Genomic DNA, 18862 nt, shown 5'->3' on the forward strand with positions numbered 1-18862 from the left:
GCTCCTATTCCCACTCAAGAAATTTGCAAAGCTGCGATATGGTCCTCTATCCATACTCTTGCAGCCCATTATGCAGTCACCCAGAAATCCAGGGATGATGCAGCCTTTGGAAGAGCAGTCATTCCAAGGTTTCAACCGTACCTCCTGAATCTTGGCTTGGGAGTCATCTGGTTTGGACTGCACATGAGCAAACATTCAAAGAAAAAAGGGTTACTTACCTTCTTGTAACTGTTCTTTGAAATGTAGTGTTCATGCCTATTCCAAAATCCTCCCTCTTACTCTTCTGTTGGAGCAACCTGCAAGAAAGTATTGAAGAGGTGTGGGACTCGGCAGGGTGCTGTATTGCTCTCCATGGAGTCACAATTCCAGGGGATGCCCAGACAGACAGCTGTTAGGGGGAAATCTTCTGGCTGATGTGCACATGAGCACAAAAACACTTTCATTTGGAATGAACATTACAACACATCTTGAAGAACAACAGTTACAAGAAGGTAAGGGTTTGGAGAGTTTGGGTTTTTGTTTTTAGAATCAAACTGAGGCACCAATGCCGCATCCGAAAAGTATAGTCTTTTATGTAAATATTCAAGTTCTAATCTCTCAGATGCTATTGCACACAAATAACTTATGTATATGTGAGCAGTCTCATTCATGCCTATGGAAATCTTGAGGTGTATTAATGTTTGCAGAATTGGGGCCTTTAAGATCCAGTTTACTGCTAATAAAAGCAATCCTTCCTATTGCAAAGATTTCATGCAAGATTCTAAATTGGATTACATGAAATATGCAAGTCCTGGTGAGTGCCTTATGTGGGCTGTCTGAACTGGGGACAATTTTACCATTTATAACTTGCATTTCTTCTGTAGTTATGCAGCTATAAATTGGACCATTTATTGCATTAGTTTTCACAAAATTAGTTACAAAACTAGTGCAGTAGAATCTTAATTTTAGTGGTTAGCAAATTATAACTGCTTGTGTTGAAATATATAAATGCTCATCTGCTATTTAATCTGATTTCTGAAGATATTGGAAATGTTACTTGAAATTAGAAAACTGTTGAGTTTCCGAATGTTACAAAGAATATTCTTTACCCTATGATTTGATTCATGTAACAAATGTTAATTGTGATATATAGTAGCAGATGTCTGGAGAGATCTTTTATTCGATCATGGGTAAATCACTTTCTGGCATCAGTTAAATAATAGTCTTTGAGTAATTTAGCAAACCCTTCTCTTGATTCATCTTTAGTATTATTTCCTTTACATCCAAACACAGTAACATCTTTTCATTTCTGCCAGGCTTGTCCTTTATTTTCTGTGTAATGTTTAATTTCTCATTCTTCTGTATAATTATGGTTTCAGAATAGTTAAGAGATGATGTTTTAAAACTTGCATATTTGAAGTTAAGTCCATTTGCATTATACAAGTATTTATTATGAGTATTATAGACAGGCAAAGAAGTAATTCAGTTTGTATGCTTCTATCAAAACTCCATTCAAGCAAAAATAATTTTTGCTTCAAAATATATCTGGAATTTAAAAATAACTCTCCATTCTAATGCCAATACAAATTGTGGCTACTTAGGAAAGAGGCTACTATTTTGGGCAATTTAAAACATGTAGCATATCATTTAATATCATGTGAAATGTTAAATATTTATATTTGCAAGTTTTTACTTTGTATTTCATAATGGCTATAATGTTGGTATCCCTGTAAATCTGTGTGCAAAGCATGAGTTATATTTTTCCTGCCACAGTGATAGGATTAAAATAGTAACTTGCAGTTGTTTTCAGTTTTTCCAAAGGTATGTTGAGAAGATATGTATTTTAAATTAATACTTGTAATGATGCTAAAAATGATGCAGATAAACACAATCACACTATTATAGCAGCTCACAGGCAGTCTCCACTAATGTTCTGATCTATGAAAAATTGAGTTTTATGAAGAACTCCTGGTTCTTAGTGTGTACTGCTCTACAGAGCCTCTGTTTAACATGGCACCTCTAATATTGATATATCTGCCCATGCAACACCAGTATTATGTATTGACTCTAACAGGACTTGATTTTTGGATCAGAGGAGGACCACTGGCATCTAAGGGCTTGTCTGCACACCCCCATGGTTTGGCCTACAGGGGTGTGAACTGCACCATGCACAAGTGTGCTTGTGACTGTGTTAACGTGAACTATATAACTTTTACGTTGTGTTCACTGGATCAAGATGGGCAGTTACAGCACACGGCCTTGCATCACATCCTCACCTGCTAATACAGAGAAAGTGAAGTTTTCCTTTTACTTCCTTCCTTCCTTGTCCTATGTCCATGTTCTTACAAATTGAATCCCCTCTCTATCATCCCATCTCCCCCCAGCTGGGAGCCCATAATATAATTTAAAATATAAAAATGGAACTAAAAATGTAGGTCTTTCCATTTTCTCTATATGCTGTATCCCTTCTCTTGTGTACATTTATTTTGACTTTTGCATTATAAGTTCTTAGGGGCAATGGCTGCATTTTTCTTTGCTTTTGGAAAGTACCTATCAATTTTTGAATGCTACTGAAATGTAATTATCATGACAGGAATTGAATTCAAGTGTTGCTTTCTTTCATTTCTTCCTTTTCTAGATCCAGTCCAAAATGTGGTGCAGATGTTAGAGAAGCAGTACTTGGAAGAGAAGCAGAGTGCTCTTGAGGAGCAAAGGATGATGTATGAGCGTGAGCTTGAGCAGCTCCGGCAGAAGCTTTCCCCAGAAAGGCAGCATCAGCATGGCAGCGATAGGCTTTCATATACAGCTCAGACTGCCCAGCAAAAAGTAAACCTCTGGACAGAAGAGAGGTGAGAATATTGGAGATAAGAACCAAAATGAATGAGAAATACGAAGGAGAGGGCTGTGGGATAGAAGGACAAGGTGATCCCTCTTTCTGGAAACAACATTTTGGCTCATTGTTAAACTGCAGTATCAGACCTTTCTTCAACCTAGTAAAATCCCATTTTTATTTCACTTAGAGCTAGATCCTGACCTCTACTGCAACGTGGGGCTTCCTCGTCATTTGATTTGGTATTTCTCATGCACTTTTGAGAGCAGAATTTCACTCTGTGATATGTGATTTTTTTTTCTCCCCATGAACTCTTCATAGATGCTATGCATGTGTTAAATTGATACAGTTTTAACACTCCCTGCATGTGTTGCTAACAGATTACTTGGAGAAGGGAAGCTAAAGGAATATATAAGATCAAGCTTTGTCAAATATTACTGTGCTATCACTGTACCCAGCACTGTGAAAACACAATTCATGCCCCACAAGTAACAGACAACATTCAGAAACATAGGGCATGTAAAAAAAATTAAAGGTTGTGCATATTTTATTTTTAAAAGTAAACCTGCTTTTAGAACACTTGAAGGGCCTCTCACAAAATGTGCATTTTGAGAATGACGGAATGATTTTGGCTAGAGCCAGGTTTCAGTGTGCAAGGGAAACATGGGAGTTCCAATTATAAGTGATGGAAAAATGCGAAGAAAACATGGGTGAAAAATTCACAAGTGACTTTTGGGAAGGACGTCTGGAAGAAGAGCTTAAGAAGAGAAAGGAGTAGAAGGAAATGAACTGAGCTTAGGAGGGGTAGGCATGTATATTAAAGATGGCAGAAGCTTGTTCTTGATGTAGAAGGTAAGAGGAAGCTGTTGGACTCAGAGAGGGTAATTATATGGTTAGCAGAGGGAGCAGAATAAGATAGGAGCAGCAGCAGCATTTTGTTGTAAACAAAGTAATGTTCTGTTCTTGGTTCTATGATTCATCCAACAGAAAGAGTGACTAACTGGAGGATTCGTTTTTTTCCAACTCTGTTTTCTATGAATGTTTATTTGCATTGTACAACAAAGACTTCATTGTTCACTCATCTCTCTTTTTTATACATAGTGATTTTGAATGCTTTCTGTCTTGGTATATTTCCATGTTCTCCATGAAAAGTCAATGTAAAACAAAAGTCTAAACAGAGTAAGCCAAAATTGTCCTGACTCATTCAGACCCAGAATGTAGAAAACAGAAAATAGAATCAAGATCTGTAAAACCATGCGTATGTGTTAGTTTTTGTGCAAGCTTTGCTTTCAGCATTTACAAATTCTGCCAAATTGGGCTTGAAAAAAATCTGCTTGTTTATTCACTAGTGATGACTAAAATGATTTCACAGGCAAGTAGGGGAAAACTGTAGTATTTGAGTTTTAAATACAAATTGTGTCTAAATCTTAGAGATGTAAACAGAACCATACTAATGTGACCAGAGAGCAAATGATGCAGTCCCGTCTTCTGGAGTATGCAGACCTCAAGTACTTTTATAGCTTCTTGCAGTTTTGCCAAATAGAATATTGAAATGAATAGGCCTCTGGTTGGATTCATTGCTGCTTTTTACAACTGCTTTGTGAGCAGCAGTTAAGTTCTCAAAAATCCCATTATTGGTTCAGGACCTCTGTTGGGAAAGGCTGTGAACAGCAGCATAGGTAAGAACTGGAATCACTCACAAGGAAAGGCCACTCACAAGACAGGTGAGAGTGAGGGATATAATAGTAGAGACAATTCTCCCCACCCTCCTTTTCCCCTCATAAAATGGACTGGAGCAGGAGAATTGACAGAAAACTAGAATGGATGATGATATCCTCTATCTTCAGGCTGATATGGAAAGATGTATCTCCCAAACAAGAAATGGGGTGGGCATGCCAGCACTCACCTTCTGTACAGAAACTCTTAGGGGAGCTAGGGAGGAATGGACCTTCAGACAAGAACGTAGTCTCTGGATTTCACTGGTGAGTATCCCACCCTCATGACTGAGGTCTCTAGCCTAGCAATATAAGAACGCCACCTCTATCCATGGCTGCCATGCGTCTGATAATATTTTTAAGTCTTATCAAATTATTTTAATGAGTAAAAAGTATCCTGAAGAAATAGTGAACACTTCCAGTCTTGCAGAATATTTTTTTAACTTAATTTTTTCAGCTTTAAAGAAGGCTTCTGAAGGAGTAGGGAGAAATGATCCATGTACTGAAAAGAAAAAAAACCAAGAGATGTCAGAGGGGAATGTTTAGTGCTAGGCAGTAAAGACTGGGTAGCATTTTGAGGGGGAAGAGTGTCTCTACTAACCACCATGAGGGAAAGTATGGAAATATACTTCATATTCTAGGACACTATACCAGCTGTTTAGTTTGAAGGGTCATGTCTAGCAGACCATAGTGACTGGACTTTCAATCAATCTGACCTTTCAGGTGCCACTATAGTTAAGGGTTAGCTGCTGTTTGTTTTAAAACCAATGCCTTCAAGACTCATTTCTAGATGGATATTTGCTTTGGTTTGTATCAAAATGGAACTTGGCATATATCCTTTGTGTAATAAAAATACAAAAATTCCACCTAAAACTTACTTTGTTCCCTTCAGTTTCCGTGGTGTTCTGTGTTCTGGTGGTTCTGTTTGTGGAGCCCGAAGTGCATTTACACAACCACACAAGAAAACCAGAATTAAAATACACAAAAAATAATGAAAACTCCCACTTATTCATACCTGACTCAGGTAACAGCCCCATGTAGCTATGCTATGTTCATCACCCATCCTTTCCCCAAAAGCCTGAGGAAAAGAGATTGTCTTTATAACATTCTCAGAAAGTTGTTAAATTCAACCTCTATTTGGACCAAGAAAGGGAGCCAAGGACTTGTACTGGAAAGTGTCTTGTTGTCCCCCTCTATCACTTTTTAAATTAGGAACCTGTTAGCTTGAGTACCTCTGCTGATCTCGCATGTGGAAGCATCGCACAGGCAGAAAAGAGTGTGTATTTTATATAGCTGCTCCTACATTGAGAGCATCTATATATCAAAACCATGTGGAGGCAAGCTGTATGACAGAGCACTCATGTCATGTGCTCTCAGCACACAGTATTGCTTAGTGCCATGGTGTCCAACCAGTTCTGAAGCGAACTAGCCACTCTCAACCGGCCAAATAGCCACATTGTTGAAGTCAAATAGCCGCACTTAAGTGGCCTAATAGCCACATGTTGCTAGTGGCTAGTGTGTTGGACACCATGGGCTTAGTGAATAATTAGCTGCTCTAGCTTCAGCTTCCACAGATCCCACAATGCATCTCTTGGTAGAATGTATTATTGTCATCTAATCTCAAATAGCTGATGGCTTGGATAACAGTAGTAATATCATATCCCCAACTCATAACTCCTGTCATCTGAAGAAGTGGGCTGTGCCCACGAAAGCTCATGATACCATCTACATGTTTCATTAGTCTATAAAGTGCTACCAGACCATTTGTTGTTTTCTTCAGTAGTAAGAGGGATAAGGAAAGGAGTTTCCCTCTTTGCCTTAAAGCAAGTGACAGTTGTGATAGCCAAAAGGAAGCAGTCTTGGACACAGTTGCTGCCTGCGTATCTGGCATATAAGAAAGCCCCACTTGAATTGCAGACCTTAGTCCAGTGATGGGTAACCTAGGCTAGTGAGTGGACTACATGGGTGGCCCTCCTTCATCTCAGTGGGCTTCAAGATTGTTGTAATCATGATGGTCTCCTGGAATAGGGGCGAGGAGTCCTGGGGCACCTTATAGACTAACGGAAGTGTAGGAGCATAAGCTTTCGTGGGCAAAGACCCACTTCGTCAGATGCATGTAGTGGAAATTTCCAGAGGCAGGTATAAATATGCAGGCCAGGATCAGGCTGAAGATGACGAAGTGGATCCAATCAAGGAGGATGAGGCCCACTTCTAGCAGCTGATCTGCAGATTCAGACTAACATGGCTACCCCTCTGATCCTGGAATAGGGTAGTTTTGCTATCTGTGCTTGCATACCAAGAATTTGCGGGGTGTCAATTGAACTGTAGGAGCACTTTGATTGGATGCAGTGGGAGCGCACAGCTCTCATATTGACTGGGGTATGCAATCAGCATACACCTCACTTCATGATTTCTTGCTTTACATGTACCTCAGTTTAATAATACTGGTAGAAAAAACCTATAAGAATGAAAACGAGTGGAATCTGGCAGCCCTGTGAGTAGGAACAGTATACAAAATGTCTTACAGGTCATACATAGAACCACGATGGGCCACGCACAGGCCACAGGCTGCCCACCAGTGCCTTAGCTAGATAGGAAATAATCACTAAGCTGGATACTTTAGAATACTAAAGACACAACAAAGCAGACATTCTTGCTAATCCTACCAATGGTCTTATCCCGTTCTGTTCAAAATGCACATAACTTAGTGTTACCTTGCATGAGAGAGAGCCCAGTACTACTGTCTGGAATGCCTCTCAAAGAAAAGTGTAGCCACTCAAGCAGTTCCTGCTAGAGACTACAGGCATACCAATAATACGGTATGGTCTGTACTTATTTAAGTCATACGACAGCTCTAAAAGGGAGGTCCAATCTGTACCGTCTGCAGGTTGTTGCCACCAGTTTTCAGATTAGATTTGTACAAACTGGTCTGGGAACTTTTTTAGAATTCATGCAACAGGTGTTAACCTGCACATAATACTTCAGTTTTTAATTTGTGCAATTTTTTTAAATAATAAGATGTATTTGATATGAAAAACACGGGCTGTGTTATATTAGAGATGGCTAGCACAGAATAGCAAGGATTGCTACAGAATAGCAAGGCCACCCAGCTAGCCACAACTTTTTAATGAGGTGTAAATGAAGAAGTTGTATAGATGTCAGCATTTAGTTTGTATATAGATGAAACATCACAAGTTTGGGCTGGTTGTCGATGTGAGCCACACCTCCAGAAAGACACATACAGTGCATGTCATTGCTTCACAATTAGGAGCAGCCTAGTGAATATAGCAGTTCCTCTGGTACCAATGAGACTTCTAGTTGGGAAATTTTGGGTGTTATTGCTCTAGATTTTCCTCCATAGCTTTGTTTATTTCATACCAGAAGATTTACCTGGCATTGCTCGGGTCCCTAATTTTTTTTTTTAATAAAAAAAAATGTACATGCTTCATTTAAATCATTGTTCTGGGGTGGGTTTGGAAAGAAGGGGCTCTGTGTTCAGGGTACCCAGGGAGAGAGGACTATCCCAGCTCTGTCTCATCACAGCAGCTTTGGACCAGGTGAGAATCCCATCTACATGGCTGCTGCAACTCCAGCGGGCACAACTGGGGGTGGGGTGCTAGTCCCCTGGCTGGGGCAAGTCCAGGTTTGTCTGCCCCTTGTGATCACAGCCAGTGTGAGGAATGCAGCAAACTGTGCACTTCCCCCTCGCTCCCTGACAAGGGGGAACAGACAGCAATGTTCCTATACAAATCTGGGGGAAAAGGGAGCTTTATTATCCCAAAAGGGCATCTGAGGTGGGGGAGGCTTGGGGTTGGGGCAGTCCCGGATTCGGGGACACCCCCAGCCAGCCCTTTTCACCTGCGTAGTGATTCTCTTTTCTGTGTAATTTTTATGAGAAGCAATCCCATTCCAGACACATCCTATTCTCCTGGCACAAATGATCCCTTACCTTGCTTTAAGTTATGATAAGAGGAATCTGTATACCAAATTTGCTGGTCCTAGCTCTTACAGTTTAGGAGTTCTTCGACAGACACAAAAACTCTCTCAAATTTGCTAAGATTTTTCTCAAAAAATTATGTAGAAGACACACTTATTGTTAATACAGCATTTCTTCCACAGTTTGTTTCATTAAAAAAAGATGCAGTTAACCTTTTTGATCGTGGTCTTCTATTTTTCATGATACCTCTACAGGGATGAATTGTTCCGGCAGAGCCTGGCTAAACTTCGAGAGCAAATAGTAAAAGCAAATACACTGGTGAGAGAAGCAAACTTCTTAGCGGAAGAAATGAACAAGCTAACTGATTATCAGGTGACACTTCAGATCCCTGCTGCAAACCTCAGTGCCAACAGAAAGGTAAAAAAAAGCTAAGAAAGATGGAACTATTTTATTGTCCTGGTCATTCAGGAAGAAAGACAAGATGCAGCTGTACAGTGCAGGACATCATTCTTTCGTTAATAATTTCCATTTATCTGGGAGTTCTGCTGTCAGCCCTCATCTTTCCCAGTCCAGTCCCAGGTAGCCTGTTGTTTGGGACCCTAACACACTCATCTTCAGTGAGAGTTAAGGAGGACTGGAAAATGGGGAGTGAATTGTCTCCCATCTAATACAGATTAGGCTCCCCTTGTTCAGTTTTTTTAAGGGGATTCCTCCTCCTAAATCTACTTCAGCTTCTGTTTTAGTGAACTGCTTTCCCTCTGTACCTACACTGGGCACTTGCTAGCTACTGAGTTTTAACATCTTCACCTAGCATCCTTCCCTACCTTACCTATTGTGGGAAGGTAAAAAATCCACTGCGCCTCAACAAACCTGGGGATGAGGAGAAAACTATCCCAAACCTTCTCTCCCTTCCCACCTCCCCCAAAAAAACACCCCACAACTAGTGCAAGCCCACAGGCTCATAAAAACCTGGTCCTACTACAAGATTGTGGGAGGTAGCATGTATACCACCGATGGGTGATTTGAGTCAGAGATCTTTCTGCAGTGCATGAACCTATTCCTCCTGTCTATGTGGTGAGTCAGTGACTCTGCCAGCTCTAGCCACTTCATGGTCCCCTCAGCTTGACTCTGCTAGGTCCATGATAACTCAGATGCAGTTGGGACCTATAAAGGAGTACTGTCTTCCTTTTCTTTCATGCTGCCTTGGCAGTCTCAATTACAGTGAGCACATTTCGATTTTAAATAGAAGATAGTATATCTAAGTCTAAATCCTATTCGTTAAAGTTTATAGTAGGTGGAATGTGGATGTTTCCTGCCAAATATGTGGAGAGCAAATAATTTTTAAAATGAGAGCAACATTATCACTCCGATAACTTTGTTTTACAAATATCTTTCCATACATGCATTCACATCATGGGAGCTAATGGTGCTTGCTGTGCAACCTAAACAGAGTTCTTTGTTTTTTTAAACTCAAGTGGGAAGATTTACAAAACCTTTTTTTCAAGCCTGTTTTATATTGTTTTTACAGAACTTAAAATAACCTGTTAATTCTTTTCAGAGGCTTATTGACATATGAGATGTATAGTAAAATCTATTACTGTCAGTTAGGATATAACTATCTACTATCATTTCGATTTGTGTGAGATTATTCTCATTTAACATTCCTTTGTAAAATATAAGTTATTTGAGAGAGACAAAGGGAAATAACCACTGGATCTTCAGAGCAGCACATGCTGAGTTGGAATGCAGAGATGGGGTGTTGGGAATACAAGAGAGAGCCATGTACTTTATATTTTAGTACTCTTTGATAATATAATTTGAGTGGGGGGTTAAAATATTTCACTATGAATTTTTGAGCAGTCAATAATTATTCTTCTCTGACTCAGAGGGGGGCAATAGTAAGTGAGCCAGCTATTCAAGTAAGAAGAAAAGGAAAAGGTACTCAGGTGTGGACTATTGAGAAACTGGAGAACAAATTGATTGACATGAGAGACCTATATCAAGAATGGAAAGAGAAAGTTCCTGAGGTATTTAAACATTTTTAAAATGTCCATATAGTTGTCTTTACGGTTCAGTACAAACAGTGTAAATATATATACATAAACTAGCATGCACAAACTCTGTACTTTTGAAGAGGAATTTTCTGCATGAGTTGTTGATGGATTTGTGAACAATGCTGAAATGCAGAATGTACATTACAGTGCAGAATAAAAAAAACCCTCATTCTGCTCTCATATACGCACTTTACTCCCTTGTTGACGTAATTGCAATTAACATGACACCAGTGGAATTAGCGCAAGTATTCAAGAGCAGAATTTTCTATTGTACATTTTTTGTACCTGTTAACTTCAAAACCCTCAGCAGAGTAGGTATTTGCTGAGAATCAAAATATCATGCCTAAATGTAATGATATTAGTCCTTGCATCATTTTACTTTATAAGAGAATGAAATAGGGTTTAGTTGTTCAAGAATGTGTCTTTAAATTGCTCGGTAGGACTGCAGTAACAAGCATGCCATGATATGGGGAACACAAATTATCCTGCAGTTTACATGGAGCATTATTGTCACAACAGTTTGAGCTGTCATGTGGTTTCTGTGTGCATTATTGCCTCTTTGCATAGGACAATAAGAATCAGTCTTCCAGATCTTGTTTGTATTGTGAGTCTGATCCTGCACACATTGAAGTCATTGGAACATTGATTTCAATGAGCACAGGAGTGCTAATAAGTGCATCCCTGAGTATTAAAAGTGCATCTCTTGGTCATACAAGTCTGTTCTGTTGGGAATGAATCATCTTTCCTGGAAGTATCTAGTGCTCGATATGCTGTAACAGTACTACTGTGTTCAAATGTTTGTATTTGGAGAGGTATGGGAAGAGGCAGACGAAAAGGAGGAGCAGAATGCAAAGTGCTCATGCATCCACAGAGAAGTATATACTTCCATGGGAATTCCTAGCAAAATACTTTGAGGCAAAGCCAGATGATCTGTTGCTATGCATTGGGTGTTTGTATTTTTAAAACAGTGGAAATTATTTCAGCCATGTAGCATTAAGGGATCAGCTCCAGGCCTGTGGGGGAGGTTATTTCTTGAGTCCTCCTCTGTTCCTTGCAGTGTTTCCCAGCACACTGCCAATATATCTAGCTGGGTATTAGGAAAAGTATTTGGTTCTTTCTTTTTGAAAACTAGTTTCAGATGGAATATCAAGAAGTGCAACTCAATGAAGTTTCTAGAGTTGCACACATAAAACATGGTTTGAATTTTACAAAATATGGGACATATATTATTATTTGTATGAGTGAAACTAAAGGCATTACATGATCCCCATCACAAAGATCTTATTTTAATATTGTGATGAGCTTCAGATCTAAATTTAGATGTGATATAATGACTTAGAGAGAAATGTCAGTGGAATGGTGTGACCAAGTGTTAAGGTCACAGAATAAAGAATGTGTATATTCAGTTTTGATTTGTGCATGTTTTTATGATTCCACTAAGTTTACAATTTTTAAAAAGTAATTCATGTACCCTTTTTTTAAAAAAAACAAAACAGATAAGGAAGCTCATTGGTAAAAAAGGTGACCCTTTCTATGAAGCACAAGAGAACCATATCTTAATTGGAGTAGCAAATGTCTTTTTGGAGTGCCTTTTCTATGATGTTAAACTTCAGTATGCGGTGCCCATCATCAGCCAGCAGGGGGAGGTGAGGCTAAATAGTCTTAATGTATTGGTAAAGTATAATGTATTGCAAGTGAAGAGAGAGAGGGAAATTAGTCCTGGGTTTGTAATCCATTTTACGTATAGAATTTTGATTAACCTAAATGCTGATTTTTTTTTATAATTTTTTTTGTACCTTTAAATATACCATTGGGGGGAAAACTGTTCGTATTATGACTAAGAAAATTTGTTTGACTAAAAACATGAACTACATTTTGTGATGGCAATATGGCAGACAAGTAGGAATTAGGTTAGAGATTAAGGCCTCTCGGCATTATTCCCTGTTTTCTTTAACCTCAACTAAAGTTCAACTACAGATCCACTGCAGTAATGACCCTATGTGCTTTTACCATTGCATGTGAAGTGAAAAGTTAAATAGTGGCACAAATGTACCATGCATTCATTTCATCCATATTCTCTCCTTTTTATTTTTCTCTGTGGTATTATTCCTCTTCTATTCCATGTTTAAGGTACAGTGACATTTGAATTGCATTGCTTGTTTCCTGCTCCCTTTCTCTCCCCTTGGAAGTTGGATATTTTATATAATGTTCTTGTGTTCCTAAAGCATAAGCACTTAGTATTTGTGCTTCAGGTTGCAGGACGACTGCATGTTGAAGTGATGCGAGTTACTGGTGTTGTTCCAGAATGTGTAGCAGAAGGGGATGACTCTTCTGAGAACTCCAGTGAGAGCGGAAGCCTGGAAATCATGGACAGTAATGGAGAAATTATTCACAGAGCAAAAAAGCTCACCTGTAGGGTAAGTAGGAGACAATCTGTTGTTGAAAATTTACAAACACATATATTGTTATAATCCAATATAAATATTAAATTATGAAGGACTTGGTTGTTTAGGATGTTATTAATAGAAATACATTATATTTTCTCGCCCTGTGTAGTATGTGTAGTTCAAAAGTGATTACAGTGAACCCTCGTTTATCGCGGTAGATAGGTTCCAAACCCGACCGCGATAGCTGAAAATCCGCGAAGTAGGCTTTGAAAGCCGCGGAGGGGCTCCGGCGGGGGAGCAGCCCAGGCGTGCCTGGGATGCCCCCCCGCCGGCTTCCCCCGAGGCTTTGAAAGCCGCGGAGGGGCTCCGGCGGGGGAGCAGCCCAGGCGCGCCTGGGATGCCCCCCCCCCCGGCTTCCCCCGAGGCTTTGAAAGCCGCGGAGGGGCTCCGGCGGGGGAGCAGCCCAGGCGCGCCTGGGATGCCCCCCCCCCGCCGGCTTCCCCCGAGGCTTTCAAAGCCGCGGAGGGGCTCCGGCGGTGGGGCATCCCAGGCGCGCCTGGGATGTATACCCGGCGTACAAGACGACCCCCGATTTTTGGGGGATGGTTTTTAACATCAGAGGTCGTCTTGTACGCCGGAATATACGGTAGTACTGTTAACAAACCACCCTTTAATGTACAGAAAAAAGTCCGCGAAGTCGTGAATCCACGATGGTCGAACCGCGAAGTAGCGAGGGCTCACTGTACCATTGAATGATTATGATAAAGTAGTTTCAGTTCAGTTTCTTGTGGCCACAGTCCAGGCTCTATATATTGACATCCCAAGAGACACTTCTCTTGGCTGTCACAGAAGGGGTGATCCTTGCATTTCAGTGTACATATGAGAAGTTTTCACATCTGTTTATGCTCTATGGTTAGAGAATATTTCAGTCTCAGTTGCCATCAGTACAATCCCTTTATTAAATGTGTATCTGTAGCTTTAAAATGTAAACTTACATGTTCAGTTTTGGGATCTTAGCATTTTACTTGATCAAAAACATGCATATAGATCTGCAAGTTAAATACTTAAATACTGTGCATGCAAATACACCTGAGTTTTTGCATATGTAAAACTGCAGGCTTCAAGAATAGATGTATGTTTTTAGAGTGGTTTGAGGTCTCTGAAAATTTGGTCCTAAATGTTAATTGTCACTTATTGCTTGAATTTTTTAAACAATCTATAAAAGGAAATAACCACATTACTTTGAGTGTCTATTTTATCTCACCCAGGTGAAAATAAAAGAAGCAACTGGACTGCCACTGAATTTGTCTAACTTTGTCTTCTGTCAATATGCATTCTGGGATCAGTGTGAGTCAACGGTAGCAGCACCAATGGTCAATCCAGATGTGCCATCACCTCAAAGCAAGGAACCTCAATTTAGAGTGATTTTCTGTCACTGCAAGGTAATGATTCTATTTTAAAACAGCATAGCAGGAGGGTAATATGTTTTGAGATGAACTTTTCAGAGCATGATCCTAAATAGCATGTAAACTTTTGTGGAGAAAATGCAACTAAGTGTCCTGTATCATAATCCCTAGGAAACTGCATTTTGGGGGTAGTTTGTTATAAATTATTGGTCTGCTTAAAACAGTTGCCTTTAAACGTCGAAGGAAACACCAACACTTCTGAGACTTCTGCTATTTATTAATTAAATGTTTTAATGATATCAATAACTTAAAGAGCATAATCATAAGATAATTTAGAGTGTGGTGAAAATGTTCATAATGTTAAAATGTTAGACACACCTGGGTGGAATCCTGAGATTTGTCTCTAGTCTTCTCTGCCATCCTGGCCCTGCTTGTGAATGTAAGGCTTCTCATCCAACTTATGTTACCTCAGTCATGCAAGCAGAGACTACGTATGCTCTGCCCCAATTGCAGATGAAATGAGGAGATTTGACTTACTAATGTAATACAGTTCCTCTTTTCTGTTTCCAGGACTATGTGGTAAATGTCACAGAGGAATTTCTGGAGTTCATTTCAGAAGGAGCTCTTGCTATTGAGGTGTGGGGTCATAGGTGTACTGGCAATGGCAGCTCGATTTGGGAGGTTGATTCTCTTCATGCTAAAACTAGAACACTGAGAGACAGGTATGAATAAACTACAAGGAATACTTCCATCAGATTTCCAAAGAGATTAGGTCAAGATGCTTGTAGAATTAGAGCAACTTTGTACTCTTTCTGATCTGAGTTATGAAAGTTGTTTGTCTGGGTCTCTCTCTGTAGGTGGAGTGAAGTAACTCGCAGAATAGAAATGTGGATTTCCATACAAGAACTAAATGAGATGGGGGAATACACAGCAGTTGAACTCCATCAGGCAAAGGATGTAAACACTGGGGGGATTTTCCAACTTAGGCAGGTACTGAGTCCTATTCCTGTCTTCTTAGCCTGCTTAAGAGTATTCTTAAAATTTTGTTCTGAATTTCTCTCTGGTTCTTCTGGTCTCACTTGTTCAGGGTCATTCTCGAAGAATTCTGGTAACAGTGAAGCCTGTACAGCATTCAGGAACACTTCCCCTCATGGTGGAAGCCATTCTTTCTGTGTCTGTAGGCTGTGTGACTGCCAGGTCGACCAAACTACAAAGGGGCTTGGACAGCTACCAGGTAGGGCAACTGGTTAATGTGCTCAGTTAGTTATTATTTGTTTTGCTATCTGAGAACTTCCTTAAAATATTTCAAATTATAAAATCAAAAAGGAGGTCCAAGTATTTTAATATAATCACATCCATACATAATATTCTGTTACTTCTGCTGTCTTTAGCAGGTGCCAGGTATATATGTATGTGATATGTACTTATGGGCCCGAGTTTGTTCCTGTGGAAGTCAGTGGCAGAACACCTACTAATGTCATTGAGAACAGAAATACCCAGTTAAATGTAAATTTCATTTTACTATCAAGCCTCCTAACTTCCCCTTCCCTGTTTATTTGTTTATATAGTAGAAGTTCTCAGTCATAATGTTGTATCTGATGGCTTGTTGATATTTTGTACAATCCATTTACAGGGGTTTCTACCTCTGCCATAATAATATTGATCTGATTCCTTAATCCCTGCCTATTGCCTAGTGTTACCTGTTCTCTTTAGAAATTTGACAGCATCTTGACTGTTTAAAAGCTTGTGCGTTATATATAAGAAGCAAATTACATTTGAAAAAGAAATACTCTACACTAATAATACGTATCACAGGTGAGATATTAAGATCAAGTAATGAATTTAAGACTAGTACTTTTATTTAGTAACCAACCAATCAAACAAGGCTGATAAAATCCACTAAATATATGACTCTGGTGATTCAGTTTTGTAAATTCCTTGTCTTTGTACTTGTTTGTGTGTGATAAAACTGTTTAGGGTTTTATTAATATGTGTCTTTAGTGTGTTGTTTTGTCAAGAAAAATGCATGTTCTTTGTGTTTTACAAAATTTATTTTCTCCTACCAGAGAGATGATGTTGATGATGATGGTGATATGGATAGTTATCAGGTATTGCTGCTGCTGCTGCTGCTGCTGTCTATCCTGTGGCATGGGGCACAGCTAATGCTAATAGCCAGCAACTTTAAAGTGGATAAGAGGATTGGAGCAAGCACAGGCAACTTTAAAAATAAATTATTTGCATTAAAAAGACTGCCTGGGCTATAAAACCATTTCCATTTCAGTATATATTATAATTATCTTTATAATCTTTATACTTCACTTCTTCTTTCTATAGTATTTCCAGTAATTGGATCTTCTAACTTTCTGTTACTTTAAAAAGATAAATAAAGCTTAGCAACTTTAATATTAGAATACAAGTATAGTGTCTAATATGCCTCATGATGTAAACATGCAATCTTCTTGAATATTTACTATCCAGAATTTATACCATAGGTTGTTCCTTTAAAAGCAAACTTCAATGACCGTAGAAAATATATTGCTGTTTTGAAATGTGAATAGAGAGGATGAGTTAGAGGGGAGTATATGCTGTGAAACTAAATATCTGAATGAGAAATGTTGGTTTTTTTAGGCTGTTGAAGTTTAGTTTTCACTTACCTAAAAAATTAAAATGTTAGTCTACGTTTTGTATTCAGAATAGGTTTAGTGATGTTAAAATTTGGAAAGCTAAACATATATATAATCAAAATAATAAGAACAAAGTGCTAAAAATGGAAAGTATATTCTTGGTATCTTACTAGTTGTAAAGACTTCTATTTGATTTTGACTGTTGGAAGAAGAAAAACCTGTTCAGGCATAGGTGATGACATTAGGAATGTCAACGTGTAGTCAACTACACGATTAATCGATAAGTCTTGTCTTATTGGTAAATCCTAAAGACTACAAGCACCTCTGCTTTCTTTTAAGCCAGTTTCTGTCACAGACCAGCTCCCACCTTGCTACCTCACACCTGTGCCTCATACAGAGGCAGTAGCATGGAGTGGCAGGGGGTTCCCCAGACGGGGGACTGGAGTGTGCTGGCCTTACCTCCAAGGACTATTGAATAATTGTGTAACTGCTCATATTTGATGTGGTTACACGATTATTCAATTACTCAGTAGGTGACATCCCTCAGCACAGCGTAGTATGTTCTGCAGGATTCTTCAAAATGTCAGTTTAGGTACTAACTACCTATGAGGCTGTTTGTGCGCTTCTCGACAACTTGAATCACAGAGAAGAATGGAACAAATTTTCCTGTGATGTCATAAAGCATGAATGCATGATAGACGTTGTTTGCATGGGGAATTTTTCATTGCACTGATAGCGGCTAATAATAGAATTTTATGCAGATTTAAGGCTATACTGACCTGTCAGCAATTCTCAGGAAAACACCTGGCCAATGAATAATACCTAATTTTCCCCTTCTCACTGCTATTAAAGAGTTTGGATGCCACTTGCCTGGTCTTAATACTTGTAAATTATAAATTTTGTACATGAATATCTTAGAAATGTTACTACCACAAAAATTATACAGCAGCTAGTGTAGTGTCAACTTCTCATGTTTTTCCTCTTGTAATTTAAAACTTGAAGTATAGTGACCTTTAATTCCTAGATGGTGTACTGCTTAATCAATGTGCATGATAAACATGAAAGCTTCCTGCATATTAATCATACAAAATTGTACAGCAGCATTTCTGTTCACAAATTATCACATAGAGTTACATGTCTTCTGTGAAGTTCAATATTGCCTGTTCAGGAAAATATTTTCTCTCCCACGTTTAGGAAGAAGATTTAAACTGTGTGCGAGAGAGGTGGTCTGATGCGCTAATAAAACGTAGGGAGTACTTAGATGAACAGATTAAAAAAATCAGCAATAAGCAAGGTTTGTATTACTGGAAGCTCAAATTCTCTTTGAGCTTTGTCCCCCTTTCAAAACAGACAGAGTTTCTCTTGAAGTGAAACTTAGAATTCTGTGCTTTTGAGGACAAATTTGTCTTCAGTATGTCTTGTGGACAGTGCTTAATATGTTTAGAAACTTAATAATAACTCTTTTTTTTTTTTTAAGTCACATTAACTTGTAGAGGAACTTTACCAGAAAAAGTTGAAGTTTATACAGTAGTTCAGATTTTAGTATTACAAGTCTGCTTAGTGTGATTTATAACCTAGTGATAAACTATTAGTTTATTATAGGGAATTATGACTTACAAGTGCCATTTAAATATAATACATCCAATATATTGTGTCTCACTGTAGAGAAAACGGAGGATGAAATAGAACGTGAAGCACGGCTGCTAGAACAGTGGATGGGACTAACAGAAGAGAGGAATGCAGTGCTTGTCCCAGCATCAGACAGTGGCATCCCAGGTGCTCCTGCAAATTGGTATGTGTAAATAGAGTTCAGGGTGACAAAACCTCAACATTAGATTTTTTTTTTTTTTTTTTTGTATGCATGCAGAGCAAATTAAGTGTTGAAATTTGAGGGTCTGATCCATCACACTTTTTATTGCAGTGTTACACT

General features: G+C 38.9%; 1 protein-coding gene across 9 annotated transcripts in view; it reads left to right on the forward strand.

Moving 5' to 3' along the window:
- KIF13A (kinesin family member 13A) overlaps positions 1-18862 on the forward strand; it is a 194156-nt gene that overhangs the window by 130871 nt on the left and 44423 nt on the right. For 6 of the 9 annotated variants that reach the window (XM_089776364.1, XM_089776367.1, XM_089776366.1 and 3 more), the window contains 12 exons: positions 2618-2828; positions 8716-8878; positions 10348-10488; positions 12012-12161; positions 12768-12932; positions 14171-14344; positions 14879-15030; positions 15166-15298; positions 15396-15542; positions 16375-16416; positions 18127-18226; positions 18598-18724. In XM_089776364.1, the coding sequence (XP_089632490.1) occupies positions 2618-2828; positions 8716-8878; positions 10348-10488; positions 12012-12161; positions 12768-12932; positions 14171-14344; positions 14879-15030; positions 15166-15298; positions 15396-15542; positions 16375-16416; positions 18127-18226; positions 18598-18724 (1705 nt within the window). The remainder of the gene's footprint in view (positions 1-2617; positions 2829-8715; positions 8879-10347; positions 10489-12011; positions 12162-12767; positions 12933-14170; positions 14345-14878; positions 15031-15165; positions 15299-15395; positions 15543-16374; positions 16417-18126; positions 18227-18597; positions 18725-18862) is intronic. The other 3 variants (XM_089776365.1, XM_089776368.1, XM_075921174.2) reach the window with 1 other exon arrangement.

The sequence above is a fragment of the Pelodiscus sinensis genome, chromosome 2 (genome assembly GCF_052426305.1).
Source record: "Pelodiscus sinensis isolate ZL-2025 chromosome 2, ASM5242630v1, whole genome shotgun sequence".
Taxonomy (NCBI): domain Eukaryota; kingdom Metazoa; phylum Chordata; order Testudines; family Trionychidae; genus Pelodiscus; species Pelodiscus sinensis.